This window comes from Plectropomus leopardus, chromosome 12, assembly GCF_026936395.1.
Source record: "Plectropomus leopardus strain MGB_pleo_1.0 chromosome 12, ASM2693639v1, whole genome shotgun sequence".
Taxonomy (NCBI): Eukaryota; Metazoa; Chordata; class Actinopteri; order Perciformes; family Serranidae; genus Plectropomus; species Plectropomus leopardus.
Window position 1 is genome coordinate 31,250,449 of NC_142187.1, and position 19,274 is coordinate 31,269,722.

At 40.6% G+C, this 19,274-nt stretch overlaps 1 protein-coding gene across 4 annotated transcripts in view; it reads right to left on the reverse strand.

The window, feature by feature from the left end:
• Window positions 1-16,959, reverse strand: part of mtcl1 (microtubule crosslinking factor 1) — an 89,701-nt gene extending 72,742 nt beyond the window's left edge. For all 4 annotated transcript variants that reach the window (XM_042497897.2, XM_042497894.2, XM_088085819.1 and 1 more), the window contains exons 1-3: window positions 15,639-16,959; window positions 10,311-10,535; window positions 8,455-8,613 (exon numbers count right to left, since the gene is read on the reverse strand). In XM_042497897.2, the coding sequence (XP_042353831.2) occupies window positions 8,455-8,613; window positions 10,311-10,535; window positions 15,639-16,493 (1,239 nt within the window). In that variant the 5' untranslated portion in view covers window positions 16,494-16,959. The remainder of the gene's footprint in view (window positions 1-8,454; window positions 8,614-10,310; window positions 10,536-15,638) is intronic.
• Between the last annotated feature and the right edge of the window lie 2,315 nt (window positions 16,960-19,274).

Below are 19,274 nucleotides of genomic sequence, written 5' to 3' on the forward strand. Positions count from 1 at the left end.
TCAACCTCCCAAAATATATCTGCTAAAACCATTTGTTACAGTGGAGAGGAGAAGCATCCAAGAAACCAACGTGGAGGGGCACCGTGATGTTCTGCTGCTCTCAGATCTGGGTTAAAGCTGAGCAGGATACTGCAGGATGATGAGATCATGCTTTTTGTTTCGCTGCTTCGGTCCAGCCTGAAAAAACTCAACAACTAGATAGACTGAAATTTGGTACAGACATTGATGGTTTGCAGATCATCAATCTTACTGACTTTGCTCTTCTCCTGTTTTTTCCTCTAAACACCAAAATGAGGATGACATTTGCGCTTTTTAGTGAAAATAAAGAGACAACTATGAGATGGTTTGCCATGAAGTTTGGTTCAGATATTCATGTTCCCCTCTAGATGAATTGTAATAGTAATTAAAAAATATATATAATTTTATACAAATTTTATAACAAAATCCATGCAAAACTGATGATATTCATTCAGCCCTCGCTGCATGTTGTGTTAGTTAATGCTTATTAGCTGATGTCATCATGCTCACACACTAAACTCAGACGGTAAACACTAATGTTGGCATATTTGAGCATTTTACCATAATGATGTTAATATTAGATAAACACCAGTGTGTCTAAAGCCGCTATAGGGCCGCAACGAGTTCCCCTCTCTCTTCCGCCCCTGCACTTTTTCACAGAAACAGCCGACATCGGCATCGTTCTGCTCCAATGCGTCATTATAATACGGCGCGTCACAGCATCCTGCGATCAAAGGAGGCCTGACAGGCGTGATGTTAAAACACAAGAGCGCCCGCCTCCAGCATGACATAAAACATGCGTCTGCAGCACTTTCTAAACAATAACAAAGTCATAAGATGTTAATCACAATCATTTGCCGTCCCTGTTATATGTCGGCCCATCTCCTCCTCTGCTCATCTCATTGTTTTCCTAGTTTGTGGACATTTATGGCCGCCGTTTTTCTTCTTTGTTCTATGCTAACAGCTGCTATTTCCTGTGGCGGGTCGAAGGCATAAACACATCGTCCAAACTTCACACTCATACCGCCCGTGGTCGCGTCTTTCCAGCTTTACACAGACCTCATTTCGGGGCTGTAACTGCCTCTGTTCCCGGCTCAGAGGCGAGACGACTCTGTCCACAACTTTCCAAAATCAGACATTTTACACAAAAACGGCGAGTCGGCATAACAGCATCTTGAACGACCAGTGTAAGTCCGGCTATCACGCTGGGGGAAACGGGCCCTTGTGAGTGGCTCTGATTGCCATTTCGGAAATACGCCGTGCACTGAGAAAAAATCATGTTAAATTAAAATTGGTGCCTTTTGAAATACATGTGCTTAAAATGCAAAACCATCTCCGTCACAGTTTTCTTCCTTCAGCCACTATAACAAAACTATGTTCTACATAAATGATAAAAACTACATAAAAAATGTAAAAAAAAAAAAAAAAAAAAGTATTTTTATGATATAGAGATAAGCAATGATGATTGCTGGGTAATATTTATATTTATGTTGTCCAGTGTCAAGTGTCTTTTTAATCATTTGACAAGACAATACGATATAATGTAGTTCAGGTGCGCATGTGTGTGCGCTTCATAACTAATAACTAGCATGCACTGGGGCCCGCAGTTACTACCATACGCCACTGAAAGACAGTAAAATAGAAAAGCTGCTCCCAGGTGCTTTTTTTCTGTCCATAAACCATGAATTAATCTCAAAATATTTATTAACATTTATTAATTTAAGAACAAAGAATACATTTTTTTCTTACATTTTTACTACTTAAAGACAAATATCTTGACTGGTTTTCTACACAAAGTTATGTGAACTTATTAACAGCTTTGGTACGTTAACTGCTGCTTTAAATCAAAGTGAAATATGAAACATGAATCACATTTGCAGATTGTACTTCAGACGACTTTAAATGTGTTTTTGTAAAATGTCGCTTGATGTGTCTGAAGACATTTACAGACACTCTGATTGCTGCTGTGGCGAATGCTTCGGGATGTTTTATGATTATGAAGTGGCAGCTTTGATACTTTCGTAAATTAAAATACTTGCAAAACATGTTCATACGGAGAAGGAATTTCATTTTTCATGGGTTTTAAACTTCAAAGGACGGCGCTTCAGAATTATAACACATCACTCCGGGGTTTCATGCAGAATTGATGATTTCCCCATTTGCTTTGTGTCGGTGATGGTTTGCCCGTAGGGAATCGTGAGTCGTTACTTCTAAAATGCTTTACGACACATCGTACAAGTTAAACCTAATTCAAACGTCATTAAATTTCAGAAAAATACAAACCGACATATAAAAAGGTAATTACAGAAATCATTCATTATTATTTGTATTGTATTTTCACAACACAGGTCTAACATTTTAAACTTATAATTTGAGTAAAAACATAAAAATCACCTAAAATCAACCTGAGTGCCACAGATGTTTTAGAGGTAAACGTCTTCTCCTGTTCGTTGTGTAAAAGCACATTTACAGCACAGGCGCCCTGTGATGAGACGCTTTATATGGATGCGTGTCACTGCAGCAAATTTCGAGTCCCTACGCTACTCGTCTCCTCACGTCTGCTCTCCTTCCCATTGGTGGAGTCAGACTCAAGATATTAACTAGGTCAATGAGATTCCTTCACACTCCTCCAACAGGGAACCACAGCGGATGAGAGGAGAGGGGGAGATACGAAGGAGAAGTGAGAAGCAGAGATGAGAAGACGAGAATCTCCTTCAAAGCCAGCACTTCTTCTGCTGAGATCTTGAGAGAGAGAAAGAGAGAGAAAGAGAGAGAGAGGAGCGCTCTGACATGAAACGAATCATGTCTGCAGTGACTCCCACTCAGGTAATGTTGACGCCACTTATTAAGTATGCAGGCATTCCCATCTCGTACCTTTGTAGTAGTGAGACACAAAGACTGGAGATATCCTCAATTCCTATTTTTACATGTGTGGAAGAAAATGCAAATGCTGCCAATATTCTGGTTAACAGAAGCGAGTTAGCTGCGGTTTCGGAGGTTTAGAAGGCGGCTATTGTCTGCGAGTGGCGCCGGTGGGCCAAAAGTCGGCAGCCTTTACTATCAATAGAGCAATTTTGGAACAAAAGTGATAAAACAAAAAAATCTGCCTTGCAACACAACCATAAAGTCAAAACGAGGCTTTCAGCATAAATAATAAGTCGAAATCAGTGGTTCCCAACTGGTCCAGCCACAGAGTCCAGACTTTTTCATCATCTTTAGTTCAATACAGATGAATATATTCAGCTTCATACATCTGTTTAACCATGTCGATGAGCCAGTTTGCTGACTCTGTTAAGTAGCTGTCAATTATTCACTCACTCTACGGCAGGAAACGACACTAAAAATAAAAGCCACAAATTCACAGTACTTCCAAATAAAGTGTGTACGTTTTTTTTTGTTTTGTTTTTTTGTTTTACAAACTTTTCACGTTTGCAAGGCACTTGCGCACAATTCAGAATGGACCCATGACCAACTTTTGGACTGTAACCCACCGGTTGGGAACCGCTGGGCTAAATCAGCATTTATGAATACGTTCAACTAGAAGCTGGCTACTCTGCAGCAGTAGGTTACTTATGATTATCTGGTACTTTGAAAGTGAAAGCAAACAAATCTGTAGATGCACTATTTAATTCCCTATTTTCCTCTGGGAGATTTTTGGATTTGACAAATGTTAAAACTTCATTTTAATTTGGTGCACAGGCTACATATTTTTACAATTGGAGAATTAAATTGTCTCTTTTGTCCTACAATAATGATAACTGAAAATAAAAATGTAAAAGAAAAAAAAAACATTTTTCATTTCCATGTGATTTTGAGTCAAAAGCCTGTTTTACATTGCCTGTTCAAGGTGGGAATATCGCCTCACATCTCTGTGTATAAAAGGTGCAATCAAGGAATGGGGGGCAGATCTGTCTCGCCTTTAAATCATCACGGGAGGTAGTAACAGCACCAAAACAGTCTCTGTATGACGAGAACAGCCGCAGATGAGACCACAGGCGGGACGAGTGTAACGTTTTGATGACGCAGTACGTGTGCGACCCACCGCAGGAGATTTAAAAAGCAGCTGTTATTCGCTTTCACTTTCATTTTTAGAGGACTTTGGGTTTGATTTTGTTTTTTATTCAAGCTGCTCTCGTGATATCGATGTCAAGTCAGTGCTTCTGTATGTCAACAAGCACACGGCACAAAGAATGATCATTATGCCGTAATGAAAGATGAACTTATCACAGGGGACACAGAGCACCTAATAAATCACCTGATGCTCGTGTTGTGCACGTTGACATTTCATTAGTTCCATTTCATTACACGTATCAGTGGGCCTTTCTTCAAATGTCAGAGGAATGAAAAATCTCCACCAATCGCTGTTCGCCTTTGTACTGACCGCACAGAAGCAGCGGTTTGCTCCTCGGGCCAATACTGTAACAACAGAGGCTCCTGTCAGCCAGCCCTCCTAAACTGTTTAATATCAGGTCTGAGAGCTGCGGTCGTATCGCAGGCAGACAGGACCTACAGCCATCTGATTACAGTCGCTGTCTGCCACTCTTTGTCTTTCTCTCTCTGTTGCTCTCCCCTCCAATCAGAGTGTACCGAAACACGCCAGGCTGTTTTATAACAGGCCTTCTTGTTGGATTAATCCATGCAGGGGTGCCAATCTCTAGGCTGGAGTCACACTGTGTAGCCTCTGATAGCAGAGACAGGAGGAGCTGAGCTTTAAAGGACCAGCGTGTAGGGTTTAGGGGGATCCATTAGCAGAAATAAAATACAATATATTGTTTCCTTTATTGTATAATCACCTGAAATTCGGATTTTTGTGTTTTTGAGCCATTTATATCACCACAGGGAGATCGTCATGCTTCTACAGTATCCCGTCATGGACAAACCAAACACCGACTCCAGATAGGACCAATAATGTTTTTACCGCAGCAATCAGAAGTCCATCCGCAACAAGCAGCATCAGGATTACGCTGCAATGTGCAACTGCTTTTTTGTGCATTTTTACCACGTCCGTTTGTTTTGGGGAGGACCTCTGTGGATTATTTGGCTCCTGGTGAAAACCTCCTGAACGTAAGCGCACATTAGCAGGTGCTGAATGAGCTGTCTGCACGGACATGCCAACCAGTATTAAAGATGCACTCATCTGTAACATGAAACGTCTTTATTCAGTGTTTTTACTGGTTTAAATCACCTAGTCCTTTTGTTTGGAAGAGAATTTGGCTCCTGGTAAAAACCCTCTGAACAATGACAGGGTTTCCTACACATACATTAAACTGTGGTGGCCCCATAATTAATCTGCCACCACGGAGGATATCTCTTTGTTTCAGACTTTAAGAGTAACTTTCTTTGCAATGACCATACTGAACTGACAAAGTTTTCCAATGACTTAGAGTTTCTAGCTGTTGCGACCAGCCGAGAATGGCTGTTTCAGGATTAGGAAGAAGATCTGCAGCGAGAAAGTTTGACAGGAAAAGTGGCAAAAGATCATTTAAAAAACTAGTCCGGTGGATTTCTAAAACCTAGTGTAAATCCAAAGGAGTGTGGGGGATTTCCTGCTTCTCACTGCATTACATTACACCTGGGTCACAATTTACAAGACCTAATTAAAGCAAGAAGGAAGAAGGAACAACCCTGCAGTCCAGCTGAACCACATTCTTATCAGTACGACGAGTTCCTCCTCCGAGGTTTATCTCTGTGACTGAGAAAGAGCAGAGGGCTGATGCTTCAATTCATTCATTTAAATGCATCCTGAACTAAAAGCTTGTAAACACTCTTATCATCCCCTGCGATCAACAATGAAGAGAACAAACAGGTCGCCCGCTGTGCGTTACGGATTCACGGGAATTAAAAACTTCAAAAATGAGCACATGGTGATTAAACAACAGGAAAAAATCCTGGACAAATAAAAATCCTCAATGCAACAGAATGAAAATACTGGGGTGCTGCATTACAAAACACGCGCCGAGAGACACGGCGTCACGTGACACAGTGCAGATTCAGAGACGGCTTGTGTTTTTCTGGGACAAACCTCAGGGGAACACAAAAAAACCTGCAATCATTTGGAGCAGCCGCTATCTCTCAGCCTCTCCGCTACTCCCTCGCCTGTTTCTCTGTGTACAACAGAGTCTGTGTCATCTTACGGTCCTTTGTATCGCAGCACTGCTCAGAACTGAGGATCTGGAGCCACCGCCAACACTACAACTGCTGCGCAAATTAAAAAACTCCTCATGTGCAGCGTCCTCTCACTTTCACTCTGACTGTGCGACAATCGTTATCTTCCGAAAAGGTTACCAGTGTCAAGCGACGGCAACAAAAACTGGAGCTTGCATTTGCTGCATTTGCACGTCCGCGCTACACACGGCTCTTCTGTCTTTGTCCGAGCACGTGCAGCTCGGTCAGATAAGCTGCCTTAAAAAAAACAACAATGGTGCAAACACTGATAGTTTAGGTCATAAACTGGCTCAGAATATCAATTTTTTTAACCAGTGGAAGACCTATTTGGAGAGGCGTCAGGTCTTATGGAGTCACTGTGGCACAAACTGGGAATCAAACCAGCGGCACATGACACTCAAAAAGAAGTGTCTCCTGATGCCAAAAGAAAGCTCCTGCATACTGGCTGGTCTGGTATTAGCCTACTTTCTCTTTGCTGCCAGACGGCATGTTACCTGCTGATGTCAAAATCGATTTAGTCTAAGCAGCTGAACCCTGGCGGCACTGAGAATAGCCTCCGCTCATCTCATTACCTGCAGCAAGACTTTACTTCAAACACTCTCTCCACTGCGCAACATGAGAGTAGCACTGATACAAAAGCTCATAGACAAAAGTATGAATTCTACGGTTTAACTGTAAAAGGATGCAAACATCATCAGTAGCTCGCAGCACAAATATTATATCGTCTAATGCCAAATGAATTAATCTGAAATGTTTTATGTTGTGTGTACATCCACAGCTACAACGCAGCTGCTGTAAGCTAAAGAGGGATGACGTTCTGTAGTGAAAATTCACTAAAAATGTAAACACATAAACTCGGGGTCGACAGATTATCGGCCTGGCTGATTATTGGGGTCGATATTTGGCAATTTGAGTATTATCTGTATCGGTATTTTATTTTCAGGATAATTTTTGGGTGCTTTTTGTCTGTTTTAGATAGGACAGCTTAAGCGTGAAAGAGGTAGAGAGGGGAAGACATGCAGAAAAGGGCCAAGGCCGGAATCGAACACACAGCCGCTGCAGCGAGGACGTAGTGTCTGTACATGGGGTGCCCGCTCTACACTCTGAGCTACTGGGCAACCCTGGTATTTTATTCTAATGATCGCCGATGAAAAATTCAATTAAAGTGCAGAGAAAGTGTCAGCCTGGAAGGAATTTTACTTTGTAAAACCTCAGGGAGTTTTTTTTACTTATTCAGTTGCTGGGAATTTTATGACGTATATGATGAGAAAAGTTTCAGTTTTGATTAAACATTTGTTAAAGGCATTTAAACAAAGTTTTGTGTTGATTAAATACTTTGAGTAAAAGTAAGCACGCATTATCAAGAACATGTACTTAAAGTATTAAAAGTAAGAGTATACAATATTAAAAAGAATACTAATAATAATTTAGTCCTGTGGAATAAATTAGAAAATGACTGTAATGTTGATCAAAAATAGTTGCCAACAAATTCTCAGTCAGTCTGCAAACTGATTAATGGACTAATCGTTTCAGCTGTTCTATAAACTGTTGGGTCATTTCTAACAAAGTGTAACATTTTATAAATTCATCTTTATGTTAATCTATGCAAAAATCTGAATTATAGTGACTAATGCTATCAGATAAATGACATGGTGGCAAGTATAAAGTGGCATGGCAAGAAAATACTCAAGCAAAGTACATTAAATTCGTACTAAAGTAGAGTACTTGATTAAATGTACTTCATAGTCCACCTCTGGGTAGCATGGAGGTGTTGAAAATAACATACATGTAAACTAGAGAAAGTCTGTGCATCACTGCACAGAGCAGTTGTTTTCTGAAGGCTGTCAGGGAGCATCTGAATGATTGATGAAATGAATTCAGTGCAGTGACTCTGCTGATCAGGCCAGTGATCGTCATTGATCCCTCTGTTTATATGCAGCACTGTGTAGCAGCTGATGGCAGGAAGGAGATTCGTCCTGCACACACAGCATCTTCACCAACATCATTTCTTACAGTCACATCAACCACAGCCGTCACTTTCACTGCTTCTCTGATGACGACCACAACTCACTCTCAGTTCTCAGCATCAACGTTCGCTCCCCACAAGCAAAAGCAGATTCTTGAGATCTTATTTCTGTGTGCATCTTATGCATAACAGACCATTAGCATCTACCAAGATACAAAACCAGCTTTGTGTGCGTGGAAGCAAATGTTTTCCCATGACCTGCAGCAGCCTTGTATCAAAAAGCTTGTCCGTGATCATCCTCTCACCTCTTTGGTCCTCTCCAGCTCGTTGTGCAGCGCCTGTTTCGAGATCTCCACCTCGATGATCTTCTGTCTGAGCAGCTCGTTCTCGTCCTCGGCCCTGCTGCGTTTGTCCTCCACGCTCTCCAGCTCGTTGTGCAAACGCACCGACACATCTTTGGCCACCTGAGATCACAGGGACAGAAACGGTGAAGGACAAACACATGCAGTTCAAACAGACAATAAAAATAAGTTTATGAATATTTGATGACACGTGCCTCACCACATTTATGCACTAATATGTGGCCTCATGAACACCAACACGCATTCATGCACACCAAGTTAGACCGATATATCATGCAGATGTCTGCGCCAAAACCAGGATGTCACACACATTCATGTATTTGTGTTGATTCACCATGTTAGAAACATATGCTGCCACAAACTGATTTCATATTTGTGGCACTGGGCCGTGCATTAGGAGCACTGTTGGAATATCTATATCATCAGGTTATGCGTTGGACCACATTTTCATAGCACAGAGCGTATTCAGAAAGTGAGGCACAGTAAGAACGAAACTTAATCATTAAGAGTCTAAAAGTTCACATTCACTCGCCTCTGAAGCAGCTGCTACTCTTATCCATCGATCTGACCTGATCAGCTGTGACCAGACTGATCAATAACCCACCCCCCAAACTCAAACCCCTAAAACTCATGACGAGCTACACCTGCGTTGCGTTCACAGACCAGCAAAAATATCCGTATTTACAAGGCAAACAAAATGAGCAAAAGCACACAAGTTTTTAAAAAAGTCGCATAAAGTTTCTGATTCTTTGAGCAACACTGTTAAAACATCTATGATTGAATAGCTTTGGAATTTGAGCTGTTAACTGGTTAAAACTTTTGGAGATGCCACCTTACTATTTTTGACGTTTTATGGACTATGGGATAAATCCCTAAACCACAACAGAATAATCAGTAAAAAAATAACTTAACTGCAGCCCTAAATCACCCGGAATGAAAATATATCTCAGTATTTTTATTAATCTAATTCCCCCTTGGATTTATTGTAAATCGATTATTCATTTAGTGTGATACTGTTTCCCATAGTTTAGCCAGCACTTAAAAGGTGCTGTGGGCCACTACTTAAAGAAACTTTTAAATCAGTTAAAAAATATATTTATTTCATTAGTCTGGGTTCAGTGGAGAGCTTTAACGTCTTTAAGAGGCTGTTTTTAAAAGCTTTACCAGTTTGCAATGATAAGATTCTGGGGAAATACTTGCAAAATTGTAGCATGAAAGTTGCTGAATTTAAAAACACTGAATAAAAGCACAGTAAGTAGTTGTCTATGGAGGACAATAGATGCCCAAATTAAATATAAATTAAAAATAATATGCAATTAAATGCACCAAAAACATTATTAAAAATAAATCTAGGAGATAACTGACTGAATTTAAGTCACATCCGCCCTTATTTTCATAATGAAGAAGAAACACAAAAAAGAACATTACACAGAAATAATAAGTTTAGGGTTATACATGGGGGGAAATGTATGCGTAAAGTTATATCAAAATAAATAAATACATTAAAAAACTTAAAAATAAATATATTAATTTAAAAACAAGTAAAAATGTATGCAAAAATATATTAATAGGGGGATTAATACAAAGGTAAATATCAAGGAAGCAACATTTAAACAGAAATATAAATACAAGTGCCACTTTATCAAGTAATGCCTAATGCCTAATATAATTTTTGGTACATTTAATGGCACATTAATTTATCGAGTCATTTATCTATTTTTTGGCAGCTTTTGTCAAATGTACTTGGCAGCGGTGGCTGGTCCAAACATAAACACAGACACTGACACGCTCTCACAAACCTTCAAGTCCTGTTCCAGGCTTCGGAGCAGCTCGCCGTCCACGTGGCCGGTCTGTGCGACCCGAAGGCTCTTCTGCTCCGCCTTTCGCAGGCGGTACTGGAGGATGCGGCAGTTCTTGTTGGAGCGGTCCAGTTCCCTCCGCAGCTCCTGCAGCTGGTAGACCTCCTCCTCCAGGTAGCTGTCTCGCACCTCCTCCATCTCCGCTCGCAGCTCGTCCACTTCATCCTGGAGGACACACAGATGAATGCAAAGTTAAAACCTTACGACCGACTCCACACTACGATAATCGATAATAACGATCACATCCAACACCAGTGAATGCTTTTTGTTCTTTTTTTTCACATCAACTGAAGTTGTCTTTCTGCACTTCAAATAGTGCTGACTCTCATTAATCATTCTGCTTTGCAAACAGCAGCGAATACTTTTAAGTCTTCTGTGTGTAAATTTCAAAGATAATGACTCGGGTTTGTGTTTACAAGAAATAAATACTCCTGCTGGTACAAAGGAGACATACTGTTTAGTGTGTCCAAAATCTTTGGATTTGTGAAGCAGTTTTGGATGAAAAAAAGGACTTAAAGGCACAGTTCCCCCAAATATCCTGATAATTTATAAGCCTCACTGACAATGACTTTACGTTAATGTACTTCAAACAGTAAACAGTGGGGGTGAGAATCACCAGAGGCCCCACGATAGGATATTATAACTACACTTAAGTCACAATGCAATAATTTTGCGATTTTAAACGTTTTGTAATACGCTGATTATTGTACCAGCATACATTGCAATATCATAAAATGTGATTTATTACCTTTTTTGCAAATCCCCAAAGGAAAACTTTGTCAACATCTGAAAAAGCTATTGATTCTATTCATCTAGGAGGCTACCAAATGTTTAATTTATATTTGCAATATTACTAATTTATATAATAAAAATGTACACTTGGTGTCTGTGCATTGATACAATATTTGCACACAAAATATTACAATACTATGCTATGTCGATAGTTTTTTCATACCTCTTATGAACAGGAAATTACAGTTTACAGCTTGCTTTAACACTAATATATACATTTTCAATAACAGCAGAAGGACTTTTCAGAGGAACATTTTTCTAATCCAACAACATGACTTCTAAGAAACGTATGCATTTCAGGTGTACAGCTTATTAAAAAAGACGACGCATTTTGTAGATTATACTTTCATAGGATTACATACGAGTTCCAGTAATGTAAGTACTCTTAGTGCTGATGATGTAACATCACTAGTTGGCTCGAAGCATCTTTTCTCTCGGACTGGATATATTCATACTATCCTTGTCCTATCAACATGAAACAGCGCGACCTTGATGGACGTAAAAAAGGGGAGATTTATCTGCAGTACAACGGTAGTTTGCTTGGTAACCTCGAGGGTCTCTGTTTGCCTCCATCCTGACGAGTCCGTTTGCTCAGCAGATTTCCCCCGGGGACGGATATTGAAAGGATTTGACTGGCACCTGATGAAAAGACAATTGCAAGCTGAAGGGAGGGAGTGTCAATTAATGAAAGCTACATCTATCCTCGTTTAAAAAAGCACAGGGCCCATTGTTATCCGAGGAGGGCCCCAGAGGAAGGAGCTAATGACCTCACGCAGGGTCGGACCAATCGATGACCAGGTTAAAAGCAGAGGCAGAGCGGCATCCTGGGAGCAAATATATTTAGAGAACGTCATTAATGTTTAGGGAGAGAGTTTATACTGAGTCATCATCAGCACTTAGTCGTCTCTTTAACGGTGTTCAGTGAGGATGTCTTTACTTAGCAGAGGATGTGATTGATTAATCGACTGTAGGAAATGTCAAAAATAATGCACAACTAGAAATCCTGCCTTACAGCTGCATGCCTCCGAGAACCAATCAAGTCATAAATTTACAGATTATCTTTGTTCAGAGGAGGCAGAGAGAAGACACCCATAATCAGAGTAAAACGTTTGCCTAATATTTAAAAATATCTCAATAGACTTATTCTGCCCTTGAAATATTCATTTCTTTTCTATAATTATTTAAATCAAGAATCTTTAGTTAAGTTGGATGCTCTCTACTATGCTCTGTCATTTATTTTTTTGCAGTATGTGCTTTACTTTAACAGTTATTGTTTGTTTTTACTTTGGATTTGTATATTTAATTTATTTTGGAGACATGATTAAACTAGAATTACTGCCTGAAGATTGTATCCCTTTGCGCAGCCGTCAAGTTGCACTTACAGTTTACATCCACGTCTGTGAAAACGCGGATGCTTCACACACATCGTCCCCCCGGCAGCACACAAGATCTATATACTACAGTGTTTCTGCAGAACATTAGGATGCCACAGTGAGATTGACCTTTGACCTTTTGGATACAAAATGTCATCCCTTCATTATTATTTCCTAATAGGGGTTTTGTGGAAATTTTGTGTATAAATTCTTAAGTTATGGCCAAAAGCATGTTATGTGAGATCACAGTGACCTTTGACTACTAAACTCTAAATGGTTCGTCCTTGAGTCCGAGTGGACGTTTGTGCCAAAATTAGGAAACTCCCTCAAGGCCTTCTTGAGATACCTCGTTCATTAGAACAACCTTACCTTTCGACCACCAAATTCTAATAAGTTCATCATTGAATCCATGTGGAAATTTGTGCCAAATTTGAAGAAATTCCCTCAAGCATTTTGAAATATCACGTTCACTAACAGACGGACAGAAAACCCAAAAACATAACATCCACTTTTTGTAAACACGCTCACCAGTGAAAGTAAAACACAACCCCACATTCACTGTCATTTGGCGTTTCGTCTCTATATTGTTTTTTTTCTGCTTCAGTTTTTTTTAAGCCCCAACCTCACCATAGTGCTGTGGGGGTACGTGGCCTGAGGATGTCCCAGTCACAGAATTTTTTTTAAAAAAACATAAGAAAATACAGGCAGAGGGTATACGTGATCATTTTTAGGGATTACTTCTGTATGAGCCTTTATATCATTTTTATGAAAATCCTAAAGTGTATATCTTTAATAATTTTCAAGGAAAAATGACAAAAATTAGATGGTTTCTGCTTCTTAAATGTGATATTTTGCTACTTTTCTAATTATTGTTATATGTATTTATTGTTATATTTGATGGGAAAATAAATGTTTTGTGCTTATGACTCTTTTTCCAAAAAAAAAAACAGATCTCACCAATGAGTGCTGGAAACTAACAAGGAACACTTTTACAATTTTCTGACCATTTACAGACATTATTGAGTATGACATATTTAAATGTTTTGTTCTGTACAATAAACAATCCAAAAACAAAATGTATTTGTAGTTAACAATAATATTAAATAAGGAAAAGCTGAAAATATGGCAGTGAAATGTTTAGCATTTTAGTTTGAAAAATGACTCAAATTGATTAAATGATGAATAGTGAATAGTTGGTGGTTAATTTTCTGTCAATGCACAATAAATTAATGGACCAGTCATTGCAGCTCTAAAAGAAATTGTTAGTTGCAGCCCCAAAAATCTTGGTTTTGTGCAGTTATGTAAACACAATAACACAAATCCCCTTCACAACCACATCTTTTCTTTCCCTTTTCCCCTCATGCAAAAGAAGCAAAAATACATATATAATCTAAAAAACTGCAACAAAATGAATGTGATAAACATGTTTTTCCAGGAGCAGTGGCTGCAGCAGTGGCGGGGACTCCCAGACATTTTGGGGCAATAGGGGGGAGGGTGAGCCAGAGGAGTTCACCTCAGAGTCCCAGCTGGCAGCCTGACAGCCAGGCAGGAGGGCGTTTGAACCCCACACACACGGGACATCTGACTGTTATCAAGTCCTGTGGGATAAAGCCATTACAGCCCGAGCCAGTAAAGCTGATTAACTCTCTTGTGTTTGCACCGAGCCAGAGAGAGACACAGACATGCGTGATCAAGTTTGAAATAATACTCGGAGTGACATGCAAATAAACCTGTCTCCCAGCTGAAAAAAAGAAAAAAACTGCAAGATTGTTTGCCGCATTATCTGTTTGCCTCCCCTCCCCAACTTATGGGGATAGCCTACTTAAAACAAGAGGGGGAGGGGGATCCTGCATGAAATCAAGAACCAGCTTCATGCAATGTGTAAATAAAACATTTATTTAAAAAGACACTGCTCACATCAGTCAAAGGAGATGATCTCTGCATCACAGATGCATCAAGAAATGGGACAAAATAACAGTGTTTTTGTCAAAATAGACTTTCTGACTTGACAGCAACAGTATTAATAAAGAAAAAGGTCTCTAAAAGACATGCCAACCTCAAAACCATAACACCTCCATCCACAGTTATAGTTGGTATGAAGGCATAAAAATGTTCATCACAATAAGACACGACCCAAGATGCTGTCTTCATATAGTTTGTTGTTACCAACCAACAATCCAAAACTCAAAAAGAATCAATTTTCTGTTAAATGTGACAAAGAAATGCAGCAAATTCACATCTGAGAAACTGGTCTCTGAAAAATGAATATCTGCCTGACTGACAGTTATTTATCAAAATATAAAGACATTTTAACATGGAGATGATCTCCCAGATGCAACAAGAAAGGGGACAAAATGTTGAGTCTTTCTGTCAAATAACAGACTTTTTTGACTTGACGGCAACAATATTAAAGAAAAAGAAAGTCTAACAGACGTGCCAGGGTGAAGCCATTATCAATAAAACTCCCATCAATAAAGGTCAGACCCACAGGGAAGCCCGGGAAGGGTAAAAAAGACGACATGATGGATGGAGAGTCGACACAGGGGCATCATGGGGATGACAGCTGGGCATTAGAGGAGACGCATGGAGATTTTTAAATAATTTAAAACGTTTAGATGATGCTTTCAATTAGAGAGCAGGTGGAAGTTGCTCAAGGATGCTTATAAAACAGGTGACGATGGGGATTGGACCCGAGATTGTCCTAGAAACGGACAGTTTTGGGTCCTCTTTGAGGAACAGCTGGACTGGAGATTAAATGCGAAAAAATGGTGTATTTTAAAGTGTAGATTTTGAATGAGGTGTTCATATAATGCAACTAGGGATGATAATTAATCGACAACTGTTGAGAATTTAATCAAACGTGAAATTTAATCAATCAATGCATAGGCTGTGCAATACTGTCATAATAAATATGCTGCAGTGAGTTTAGACGAGGAAAAAAGCACTTGGCATTGTTAGAAGCTGTGATGTTTTTCTCAAATAGCATTTAATTATTTTCACCAATGATCGTGTAAGTAAAGTGATTATAATCTGCAACCCTTAATGCAACAAATAGCAGCCACGTTTTGCTGCTCTGTAACTTGCTGAGATAACACGGTCCTACCTTGAGGTAGTCGTTTTCGGATCTCAAATCCTCCACCTCCCGCAGCAGCTCCTCCTCGGTTACATCCTTGGTGCCTGGCAGTCTGAAATGTGCGCCTGATGAGGGTTTCTCCAGCTTGTGTTTCTCTCCGTGCGCCCCCGGAGCGAGCTGAGCCTGAGACATGCTTCCCTTGGCGGAGGAAGCCTCGGTTGTGCGCAACGGAGCAGCAGCAGCCGCTCCGGTCGCTTCTGCCCGCAGCGGATTATCGCCTCCCACCTGATCCCGGTCGCTGGAGCCGGTACCGGACTCGGCGTCACTACTAGCGGCCGGTGCCAGCCTCTGCTCGTCCGACAGCGGCTCGGACGGGCAGTCTGACAGATCTGAGCTGCTGTCGGTTTGGCTGACCCGGCCGAGAGGCGCTCCGGTCGGTACACGAATCGGGGATCCATGGCTGATTGGGCCCGGGGAGGCTAGTTTCCCCTTCTTGCCTTTGGCGAGGATCGGACTGCTGGTGCTGTCCGGTTTGATGCTGGCGGTTTTGGGCTCGGCTGCTGCGTGTTGGGGCGCCTTTGTGGGTTTTTTCGCCACAGAGGACTTACTTTTTGCCGTGGCTTGTTTCTCTTTGGCCGCGGGTGTGTTGCGTCTGGAGCTGCGGTTCGGATGGGCCAAGGGCACTGAGGCAGGCTGCTGCTGCTGCTGCTGCTGCTGCTTGTGGAGTTTGGGGGATTTGGGTACGATGGCAGGTGGTTTGGTGGAGCGGGAGTGCACATCCTTGAGGAAAGGTCTGGCCGGGGAAGGCGCTCGGTTCAGTCTCTTCTTCTCCAACTGGTGGTTCTGCGGTTTGGTGTCGCTGCCAGAGCCATTGGAGCTCTCCATTATACACCGACACCGGCAGCAGGAGGGCGACGAAGCAAACGATCAATCCACAGCGCCGCGGAAAATCTCTGACATGCGACACCAGAAAAACAGCCAGGTTGCTCTACCTTCTTCCTTGTGGCGCTGGGGATGCGCATCATGCGCCGGTGCTTTTTCACTCCATCTCGTCTGCATTCACCAGGTTGTCATTGTGGTCCCCGCTGCCTGGAAGAAACGCTGCAACAGAAAAGGGATTACTGGGACGGATGGGATGACGGACAGGTTGCATCTGCAGACTCGTGAGGCTCAAGTTAGACAGAAAGGAGTCAGTCGGAGTCACAGCTCTCCTTCTCCTGCACACCGGGGCTCAATTTCTCAGATTTACACCCGGTGTTTGTGAGTGCTGGGGCCCCCCGTTTCTCGTACCCCTTCCCACTCCTTCCTATCTGACATGCAAGATCTGCAATCGCTGCGGTGTGAGCCTCGACGCCCGTGATTTTCTGCGGGGCGCATGCGCTGCTGCCTCTCGAGCACCCAAGCACACCCCCTGTTTTCTCTAGGACCAGGCGGGACCAGGTCTGACACGCTTTGGTGCGCATGCCCTAATGACACACACTCTATTGGCTAATGAACACCTTCACGTGCGGCGCAAAGAAGGATTCCGGAGGCACAATACTCACCTTTCCTCGTGGACAACCTTAATTTAATTCAAGAGTTAATAAGAGTTATGAGATCCAGGGCTTTTTCATTTTTCAATTTATCATGCATTGAATACATTTGTTATAAAACTGTTAAATATATGTGTATATATATAATATTGTTGTTAAACTGTTTTTTTACTTTCCAGATTATTGTTAAAAATGTATTTTTATTTCATTTTTTAATATAAAATGTATTGAATAAAGTTGTTATAAAACTGTTTTTCACTTTCCGCATTATGAATTGCAATGAGAAAAATACTAGTCGTTGTTAGGAATTAATATTGAGTATAGAATACTTCATGAATGCTATCATTGATTTATTTTATTCAAAATTAATTTTTATTATATCATTTATTTAAAATTTATTGAACAAATTTGGTATAAAACAAAGTTTTTTAATTTTCCAAAATAATTAGGAATTATTGTCAGAAAATACCTAGTTGTTTAATATTGAGTACAGAATACCTCATACATACTATCATTAAAAAATTGATTAGAATTAATTTTATTTTTTATTTATAATTTACTGAATACATTCATTGTTATGTTACTGTTTTTTACTGTCTAGATTAATTATGAACTGTGGTGAGAAAAATATATTGAGTACACTATACTTAACAAATGCTATGATTAAAAATGTATTAATGAGAGTTGTAAAATTAGTTACATGTATGTTATTATGTCAACATATGTTGTGAAATGTAACTAAGTACATCTATTCAAGTACAAGAATCAATGGAACAACAGGTTATTCGACCCAGTTTTTCTTTTCTTTCTCTCTTTTTTTTAAAGCTTATTCTTAATTTTGGAAAAAAAACAAAAAAAAACCATATATATCAGATATGGGGCTATTTATAAAACATTCAGGGCTGAGATCTCAGGTGCCAAGGCCTAAAAACACCACTGTGTTTTAATATTTCATATAACACCTTTAAAAAAAACAAGAGTTTACTGAGTGCTTTGACAAGCAAAGAAAAAACAGAAATGCGTCCAGCCACTTACCGTTGAAGCTGACGCTGCGGATGTACTTGAGCAGTTTCTTCCCTCCTTCCGGATCCATTTCGGGGCAGATGCTGGAGATTTCGGGACACAGGTCCCTCTGCGTGTTGCGATACGGCCCTGACCTGAGACACACACACAGAGGACAGGTATCATTTACAGGGAAAATTCACACTCGTCACATTTATTCCTTTCAAACACATTTTAAAACATTTTTTCCTCATTCCTATGAAACTACTGTAGAACAATGACAGCAAGTTTTGACATGAAAGTAAAAACCCCCAACACCCCCAACACCCCATGACAAAACAGTGGCAAAAAGTTAAAACTGAAACAAAGAGTGGAAATAAACTGTCATTTAAAACGTCCCAGTCGAGCCGGTTTGCTGCCACAATGACCTGAAAACAGCGACTGACACCGTGAACTATGACCTCTGCACGTCTGCCACCTGCAGAGGCTGCAGAGACGCTCGCTGTCCTCGTCATTTACAGACCAAACCATGTAAAAATCATGCAAATACAATAACTGTCCCTCAAGGCTTACTTCCTGATGCCAACCGGAAAAGTTTTGCGCGGACCTCTGATAACTTTGAGAATGGACACACCACATTTGAAGTCGACTTCCGAGCGAAGGCCCTCTTGAAACTGAAGGAATTATTATTATAAGGGCCGGGCCCCGACCGGTGCGAGGGCCCTGTGAGGACCCTCTTGGACCGTTTCAAGAGGGCCTTCGCTGCTCGGGCCCTAAATAAAACTTAATCCACAGGATGAAAAGAATCTTCTTTAAAAGGTATACTTCGCTTTGGCAGGTTTTATTTCTGTAATATTTTTTAGCACAAAAAATGTTGATATATTGATAGCATTAAAATTGACCTTTCCATTTTTAAAGATACAAATAAAGTTTTTGCAGAAAAGAAACACTGAACAGGTGAGAGAACCGGGACAGACAGACGACATCGCTCAAGGCTGCAAAATCACATTTGCAGTACAATTATGAAAGAAGACTTCACAAGTAAATTTTCAGTTGTATTTCTGTTTTTCCAAAATGACCACAAATAGAAGTCCACACTTGGATAGTGAAGCCTGACAGTCTCCTGTTGTTA